The sequence below is a fragment of the Crocodylus porosus genome, unplaced genomic scaffold (genome assembly GCF_001723895.1).
Source record: "Crocodylus porosus isolate Cpor-Errol unplaced genomic scaffold, CroPor_comp1, whole genome shotgun sequence".
NCBI classification, from domain to species: Eukaryota; Metazoa; Chordata; order Crocodylia; family Crocodylidae; genus Crocodylus; species Crocodylus porosus.
The window spans coordinates 235,982,053-235,991,392 of NW_017728886.1; the positions used below are offsets into that span (position 1 = coordinate 235,982,053).

The following is a 9,340-nucleotide window of genomic DNA, read 5'->3' on the forward strand; positions in this document are numbered from 1 at the left end:
TGCACAGGGAGGGGTTTTACTTAATTTATGTATGCATGAAAGGCATCGTTATGACAGTATCACAAGACTGAAAAATTAGTTTTCTTTAGGAAGAAATACATTTCCAATAAATCTTTGATAGACAACAAGCTATTCCTCACTAAAATAATACAAATCTACTTTTCCCCCTCTTCATGCATTCAGTTGAATGAGTAAAAATACTCAATATACTGTGCTAACACAACTTTTGGCATTGCTAATGATCCCTAAATTATTTACCTTTGAAATCTTTACTGGTAGGTTACGGATTTTTTTTTTTTTTTTTTTTTTTTTAAATCAATGCATGCACACCCACATCCTATTTCAGGACAAAACAATATAAAGCAATTTTGCTCGAGAGGCGTTGGAATTTGGAAAGAAATGTAGGAGTAGACTTGCTGCATCTTTTAGCTGTTCCGAGCACTTTTATTTAAGTAAATAAATTATTATTGTGGATAGTATAAAGTCTGACCATTTTTAACAAAAATGCTTCTTAAAGGGGGGTTTTGTTTACAAATTTTTAAAGGTGATTTTGGTTATGAAAAATACTAAGTGATGATTTTTGAGAACCAAGTGGCAAAATACACAGGTTGCGAAAGCCAGCTCCTCCACTTTTCCTGTGCATGTCAATCTTTATTTATAGTTTATGAAGCCAGCAGGGATGGCAGGAACATTAAGTGTGACCCACTGTAAAACACAGGCTATAAAATTGCCCTCTGATCCCCCTTTTAAATAAGTCTTTATTATTTTTCTAAAAAGATATACAACAGCTCAGTCTCCAAGCCCATCAAATAAATCTGCTACCTCAACTGAGAAAATAAATTTCCTATTGAAACCTGGCTAGTTAAGAAGTCACGGAGTCTCGCTAGCAGAGGGGTGGGAAAATATGGCCCGCAGGCTGGATCTGGCCCATTGAGCGATTTTGTCTGGCCTGCAGCAGGTCCCTTGGTCCCACTGGCTCAGGTGCATGGGGCTTCCTGGGCCACGGCACATGCAGCCAGTCCCACCACCCCGGGCACTCAGCAGGGCTGGGGCAATGCAGCAGCTTGACTTGCTTCCCAGCAGCAGCAACTTTCAGCTCCTGCCGCTGCCCAAGACAGCCCAGCTGCCCAGGCACATGGCCCACACCCACTGCCAGGGGTGGGACGTGTACAGGCAGGCCAAGCAGCCAGGTAGATAAGATGGGTCTATGGGTAAGCAGGGAGCAGTGTTCAGGAGCAGGACAGGCAAGTGAGGCTGGGATCATGGGGCTGGATCACAGGACAATGTCAGCACAGTGCTAAGGCAAGGGTAGAGCCACAATCCGCTGCCTGCACATCTGAGACAGGCACCAGTTCTGCAGGCAGGGATGTAGATCACAGTTCTGCCCTGTCCTGTCACCACCTTATGATCCCAGGGTCTCCATGGAAACTGACCAGAACTTGGGAGGGTGGGGAGCAGCATCTGGGGCCAGGAAGACCCCAGAATCTTGGGGAAGTGACAGCACAGGCCCAGGGCCTGGGGATGAGCCACAGTCCACTGTCTGCATGCCCTTGCCCACAGAACCAGTACCCACCGCAGGGCATGTGGGCAGCGGATCACGGCTCTGCTGTGGGCTTTGGCCCTGCACTATCCCTACCCCAAGATCCTGGACACGATTGCAGATGCCACCCTCCACCTGTCTGTGGACCTATACTATCCCCCCGGTAGCATGCAAGTCTTAGCCAGGCTCCATGGAGACCCCAGGATCACAGGGTAGTGACAGCACAGGGCCCAGGCAGAGTCACAATCTGCTGCCTGCATACCCCTGCAATGGGTGCTGGTTCCGTGACCAGAGGCATCTGCTTCCTGCACATACTTGCCCACAGAATCAGTGCCCCAGAACTTAAGGAGTTTTGGTGAGCTGTTGCACTGGTGGGGGAGAAATGCGCTGACCCAGCCCACAACAGCTCAACGCTCCCTATGCAAACCTTGTAAGATGTGAAAGTCTAGTCTGGGGCGGGCAATCATTTTGAGCGGACAGCCACTTACCCAGTTTTGGCAGGCTGTCGAGGGCCACATGGGTAGCCCCACCCCTTGGTCACCATCTTGGGACCAATGTCCCAGGGCCAGCACCAGTGGGAACCAAAGTGGGGCACAGGCTGGCAGGGATCCATGGAGCCAGGCTGGGCTGCACCAGCAGAGAGGAGGGAGCTGGCCCGGCTCCATACAGCCCCTGCCAGCTGGGACCCCGCGCTCCTGCCACCCTGCTCTGGGCCCCGGGACACCAGTGCAGACTGCGCTCCCACTGGCTCCCCACGCACTCACACCCAGTGCCCACCACCCCACAGTACAGGTAGGGGGCAGCGCACAGCCCCGACCCCCTGCTGACCAGCAGGGAAGAAGCTGGTGCTGAACATGGGGAAAAGTGGCCCCTCACGCACCCCATGGCCGGCGTCCCATGTTACAGATGCTTGCAGCCTGTGTAGGGCTGTCTGGAGCAGGTATAAGCAGCCCCAGGCAGGCTGCAAGAGGTTGCAGTGCAAGGCGCTGGCCATGGGGGGGGTGGTAGGGTGAGGGGCCACTTTTCCCCATGCTCAGCACCAGCTTGTAACCTGCCCCACTACAGGTTTGGGGGGGGGTATGGAGAGAAAGCAGCCCCTCCCTGCCCAATGCCCCAAGCCGCAGGCACTCACAGCCTGCCTGGGGCTACCTGTGCCTGCTCCAGACAGCCCTGCACAGGCTGAGAGAGCCTGCAGCGCGGGGTGCCAGCCATGGGCTGGGCGATGGGCCATTTTTCTCCATGCAGGGAAGGAGCCCAGGGAAAAGGTGAGTCCGGAGCCGTGTCATTTTTGACAGGAACCAAGGGCAGAGAAATATTAATTTTCCAAATTTTTTAGGGGCCCTGCAGGACAGATAGAATGGCCTTGTGGGCCGTATTTTGCCCACCCCTGATCTAGTCCCATCTCAATACGACTCAATTTAACTGTCTGTACTATTAGACAACCAGCCAACTTTGAAACCGGCATAAGTCAGAAACTGCACCTCTTCCATTCTCTGTTTCCAGAAGTTTCTTACTAAAAGACCTGAAATGCCAAGAAAGAGTTGTATGCCAAGTTAACAGTATTTTATAGGCTAATATCTTTTTACACTTTTCAAGTACCTGAAAGATGTAAGAGGTGGCCCCTCACTCTCTGTCAGGCCTATCTCTGCCAACAAGCTGCTCTTCAACTGTGCTGCAAGATCATGAGCTGAAGGCCCTGGTTTTGACGTTTCAGATTCTTCTGTTGGCACATTCTGTTCTTCCCCTTCCTTCTTTTGCCGATTTTGCATGCTCATGACATTTTTTAAATTGGCCGCATATGACATTTTGGTTGGAAGAACCTAAACAAGCAGACACATTTAATTACATTTTAAAAGCTGACCATAATGCTTTTCATATTAGACATGTCTGGGGGGAGGTGATTTTAAAAGTGTGAATGCCATTGTGTTTCAACAGACAGAAGTAAATTTATCAAAAAGTACACAGTATAGAACTTTAGAAAGGCTATCTGATACAATCTTCCTGTTGCATTTTTGGTTTGCTTTAAAATAAATTAGTAAGCTTGGTTTGTCCACAGACCACAAGCAGAGAATATGCAAATCAGTGTTGAAAAACTTTTCTAAACAGATTCAACTGATATAAATAGGACAGTGGACATGGGTATATTTTGCTCTCCCTCTCTCTCTCCAAGTAATCCTAATTTACTGCTGCATCCACATTAATCTGCAGCTCCTCTTGTAGCCTTGGGGATACTATCTCAAAGTACACATTTGATTATTAAAGCACCTATTAAAAACCCATATTTTACAGCAATGAAAAAATGTATGTTCAATATATTTTGTTTTTTTAAACAATCTTTTTTTTTCAGGCTCTTTTAGATCCACTATTCATTTTCAAAACCTGGTCTTTCATGCTTCTCCTGGGAAAAAGCATTTTCAGCAAGCACTACGTTTTTCAGACTGACTTATTAACTTCAATAAACTTCACGCTTGAAGAACAATAACATCCTTATAATCATACCTCAAGGCAGTTTCTGTCTACGGTCACTTCCATTAAGCATTTCCCACTGTTGGCAGAGGATGAATACAGACCCTGACTTGGACGACCAAAAAGATCCTCTTTTCGTGCATTTGGCTGAAATTTAATAAAAAAGTTCTGGGTAAATAATATACTTCAGTTTAAAAAAACCCCCAAACTACAAATGTCTTTCAGCAAACAGTCTCTGATGTCACCTGTAGAAGATGTGGTTGATCTGCCAGAGGGATAGCTTCTGCCAAAGGAACTTCAAATGGATTGGGTGGGATACAACCAAGGAATGTCATGGAGTCTGACCGTCGGAAGAATGGGTGGTTTTGGCCAGTCTCTGCTGGAAGGGAGTCATCATCCTTATCATTAAGTGTTGCACCTGAATAGAAAAAATGCTTTTATCTTTTTAAAAATCTAAGAAAACTTAACAGAATTAGTACCCATGACCAGGAGACATGACCAAAAAGTGGACATGGTAAGAACATGGAGAAGGAAGGATAAGAAAGTAGAAGAACTGTAGATGTAGTCGAGTGACAGTTTAAATAGCAGTCAATTTACTCCAAAGTTATGCCCCTGCTCCCAATGTATATAGTATACAGGTGTCAAAATCAGGAGAAAAAATATAAAATCAAAGCCCTACTTAGTTAACGGGGAAAAAAACAGAGTAGCATGTCTTGCTGTATTACTGTTGCTGTATACTAACTTTGATTGGTGTCATCATCATTTTCATGTTCTGAATCTTCATTATCGAGACCCAATTCCAAGAGCTCCCGAGTCCTTTAAGAAAACAATCAGTGAGTTGTCTTGAAAGAAAATCATTTGGAAAATAAAAATACTGATACCAACACTGTAAAAGCAATAGTGTGGATTAATAAACCTAATTCACTTACCTGCATGTATAAATTCTCTGAAGTTACAATACATGGATGGTCACCTTACCTGTTCCCCCAGTGTGTTGCACTGGAAAATGACTTTATAAAATTTGAAGATATTTCTAAACTATTCAGTCCCTCCATTCACTAAAACATCTATTTCAGTTTACCTAAAGCAATAGCTTCAGTAGTGACTATTTTAAATACCCTGATCTCAACATTTCTAACTAATATTAGTACTTTATTTGAAAATAAAGCTGACCAGTTTTTACCAAAAAAAAAGCTATACAAGCATCTGGATGGCAGAGAGTTTAAGATTAATGATAATTCTTACCACTAATAATTAGTTATAGTTTTGGATCTAAATTATATTCTTGCAAATCTCTATGCAAATCTCTATATTCTATGCTGCTCTGTTATGCTTTATGTTATGTGTAGGAAGCCACAAGTACTGACACTAAACAGCACTAAATCCTGTATAAGTTATGTTGCAAGGTCCTATCTATTGTTATAAGCCATTCATAATGTTCAGATGATTTACCAAATTGCTTTAATTGTGCTTAATTACACAAAATAATGAAAAATCCTACAAATAAGGAAAGTATCATTTTAGTCAAATATGAGCAGTTGATTACATGTCTTGGCTAATAAGCTTCCAGGACAGCTTTATGGAAAATGTTATAAGGATACCCACAGCTGTATATTAAGTGACTATAAATACATCTTACTATGGACAGTACACCCAGCTATGGACAAGATGCAGTGGTTGGCATAGCTGTTGATAAATATTTCTACCAGAGCAGAACAAATAATTGAAATCTGCAAGACTGACTAAAATCCAGTGGTCATGCTTTTCTTACAGGGTTTTTTTGTGGTTATACAGTCAGTTTTGATACCTTTTCCGTTCCAGCTGGGGAGTGTCCAATGTTGTCTGTTGGTTCATTGCTTTAATCCAATAAATAAGGGCCTGAAAAACATATGCTACATGCTTCAGGGAGCAGACATCCAGAACTGGAAGAACATCTGAGTGCTCATCGTTGTGAGAACGCATTAAAGAAAGGGCATAGTTTAAGAAATCTCCACGTGCTGACATCATTCCTTGACGGGCACTGAGCAAGGTAGCACGTCTATTGAAAACAAACAAACAACACTGATCTATAAACAGTGCTTAGCTATTATAGTACCAAAAACCTTAAAAAACTATGGTTAGACATATAAAATATGATTGCAAAACATTCAATCTGTATTGCAAGATACTGTGATGATCACAGCATTGAACAATGAAATATAAAAATGAAAACATACCATTTTAAAACATTTCAATTTAAGATAACTACAGATAAACAGAATGACTTCTCCTGTCCAAACAAGAATTTCAGGCTCATCAAAGATCAGTCCAGTTAAGAAATAGATTAAGAGCATTTCCTAAGATGTATATGTGAAGTCTCCTATGTCCACAATGTCATAGTAAATCAAGATTCCAGTTCCAAAATGAATAGTATATAAGTAAACATGAACAGATTTCATACCTTCTTCCCTCAAGTGTCCTTAAACTAGCTTCCTCACGTGCTGTCATCCTCTCCCTCCGGGTTGAATTCTGGGAAGCGTGGAGGGGATGGTTTGGATGCCCAGGGTCTCCAGCTGATGCCAGTGCAGAACCATAACGCAGCTGAGCTTCAGTGGAGTCCATGATGCTAACCATCCAATTCCAGGTGGGAATAAGCTTTTCTTCCACATAATTCTGAGGAAGCATGAGATCTATTAAGTTATTGACACCACAACAAATACTGAAGACAAAGACAGAGTAATGTAAGTATGAGATTCTGTTAATAAGTATTTATAGCTTATTCTGATTTAAGTCACTGCTACCTACCAGGAATCCATGTCTACATAACGCGTCTTAAGAATACATTACAAACATCCCAACAATGATACGACTCCACTGTTTGCTGCCTCCAACTACATGCCTACTCTGAAGAAGCTTGTAGCTTCTACAAATGATCAACCTACAGCCCAGTTTTATCTGGCTCATACCAGAGGGGTCTTTGGCAGTACTGGGTGGCAGGAGGTTTAGCAGCAGGGGGACTCAGCTGTGGAGAGATTCATCTGTGCCACAGCCAGGCAGCAGAGGGCTTTGACTGCACTTCTACCAAGTGGAATAGAAAAGCAACAGTGACATCCAGGTCCTGAGCAGCCAAAAGATGCTATCAGTTGCATGGCTTTTGTGACAGTTAAAATACTAGTTCTGAAGCTGCAGCTACAGATTGAGCAATGTTTACGAGTCAACTTTGGCCCTACTCCCTACAGCCACTACTCAATTACTGGAGTCCACATGGTGGCAGGTAAAATTCTGGAAAAAAAAAATCTCTTCATTTTGCCTTCCCCAAATAAAGTGCATGTCTTAGTTTGGGGTAGGAAGTAGAGGGAGACTAGGGGAAAGAGATACCAGCATGAGGTATGTGAGACTCTCATGCCGGTATCTCTTTCCCCTAGTCTCCCTCTACTTTTGACTCCTTGGTCTGTCTTCAGCTCCCCTTACTCACTATCCTGCTATCCCTTGCAGTTTCATTGTTCTACTAACTGTCTTTTAATTTCTTTGTCCTGATCACATGGAGTACTTCTGAAAAAAGCCCCAGGACCATACACTACACACTGGTCTTCAACTGATCCTCTATCTTGCTTTAAAAAGTTCATAACCTTCTCTATTCAATTCTTGCTCCCCTACTCCAAGCTATTTCTACTTTTAAACTTGCTATTCAAACCTTCCTTCTGCTGCTTCCCCCTTAACAATTCCCAGGACAAAGCTAACTGTTTATGGCATGAACTCGCCTTTAACCCATCAGTTTTTAGGGTTTTTTTTAACCTTTCACCTTAAGCTCAGAGGTTGAAGACCTCTTTTCTATAAATTTCTAAGCCTGAATTAGCTCTGACTGAAACCCTCCATCCAACTTCCCCCACATCTTCAAGCTTTCAGACTTCAATCTTAATCTTATATCAAGTTCAAACTATTAAATTTCTGTTCATTGCAAAATGTTCCAACTGTTCATTTCAAAATTACTATTCCCAATTCCTATACTTCTGAAGCCCTCTCCCTGAAAGCCATGAGTTTTTCCCATGCATTTGCTCAATTATTCCTTCATGCTAATCATAACTTCTGAACTGCCTATTCTTGCCATGACTTAACTGTCAGCCACTTGCTCTTCCAAACCTTTTTAGAAAGGCACAAGAAGCATACATTAAAAAAAGCCTGATGTTACAGGGGTAATTCAGACACCAGAGTTCTGAACATGCATCATGGACAGTCGTACTGCTGAAGATAAGATAAGATGAGTCTGCCACAGTTTTGTTGTACAAATTTATCCCTTTTTTAAAAAGGGGTTAAAATTCCCTTATATTGAAAGGAAAACTGAGGGCATAATTCATTAGTATTTAATACACCCAATACTAAACAGAAGCAGCTGTAAAAACATTAACAGCAATATACATTAAGTGAAAATCTGACCTAAAATGCTTTTAGCAGAGTCTACTCCTATGAAATATGGAGAATTCCTTGCAAACGTATTTAAGGAGTAATAGGTAGACTGCAAAGACAAGATTTTTTTTAACACAGACCATTTTCATATTAAAACCAGCATTCATGTCTAAAATGTTCTATCTGCACCATACCTGCAAGTTCACTGCATCCTGGTAAGTCAGTTTCACTGCAGCTGGAATCTGGGAGTATACAAGATGATTGTATTTGGGGATCAGCCCCATCAAATCAGAGATTTGTCGGATTACAATGCTGTATGCCCTTGCTAAACTGCTTGCAGAAGTTAAATAGCTGCTTGCATTGCTAGCTTCAAGAGCTGCAGCTGCTGCTGCAGCACTTGTACTGATGGTACCACTCCGACGTAAGTTTGATGGATCAATGTAAATCAAACCTGCTGAACTTGCTAAAGAAAGAGAGAAAGAGAGAACATACAATTATTGATTTTTTACCAACTTTGCCAATTCTTTTGTTTGACAGCAGGAAAGTTACTCTAGACAGTACATTTTAACACTAGTATCTTCTTATAGTTTCATAGGTGGTAGAGTCAGAAGGGACCTGAGCAGATCATCAAGTCCGACCCCCTGCCATGGGCAGGAAAGATGGCTAGGTGATTATCTCACCTCCTTCTGGAGACCCCCAGGGTAGGTGTGAGTACCACTTCCCTTGGAAGTTGTTCTAGATCCTAGCCGCCCTGACTGTGAAGTAGCGCCTCCTGATAGCTAGCCTAAAGCTACTCTGTCATCTTATGGCCATTATTCCCTGTTACTCCCAGTAGTGCTCGGGGGGAACAGGGACTCTCCCACTGCCTGCTGGTCTCCCTTGGCCAGTTTATAGATGGCCACCAGATCCCCTCTCAGCTTTCTCTTGTGGAGGCTGAACAGGTTCAGGTCC

At 43.1% G+C, this 9,340-nt stretch overlaps 1 protein-coding gene across 2 annotated transcripts in view; it reads right to left on the reverse strand.

The window, feature by feature from the left end:
- Window positions 1-9,340, reverse strand: part of UBR5 (ubiquitin protein ligase E3 component n-recognin 5) — a 132,648-nt gene that overhangs the window by 20,592 nt on the left and 102,716 nt on the right. For both annotated transcript variants that reach the window (XM_019551499.1, XM_019551489.1), the window contains exons 39-45: window positions 8,584-8,852; window positions 6,447-6,658; window positions 5,814-6,044; window positions 4,749-4,822; window positions 4,252-4,424; window positions 4,040-4,153; window positions 3,140-3,360 (exon numbers count right to left, since the gene is read on the reverse strand). In XM_019551499.1, the coding sequence (XP_019407044.1) occupies window positions 3,140-3,360; window positions 4,040-4,153; window positions 4,252-4,424; window positions 4,749-4,822; window positions 5,814-6,044; window positions 6,447-6,658; window positions 8,584-8,852 (1,294 nt within the window). The remainder of the gene's footprint in view (window positions 1-3,139; window positions 3,361-4,039; window positions 4,154-4,251; window positions 4,425-4,748; window positions 4,823-5,813; window positions 6,045-6,446; window positions 6,659-8,583; window positions 8,853-9,340) is intronic.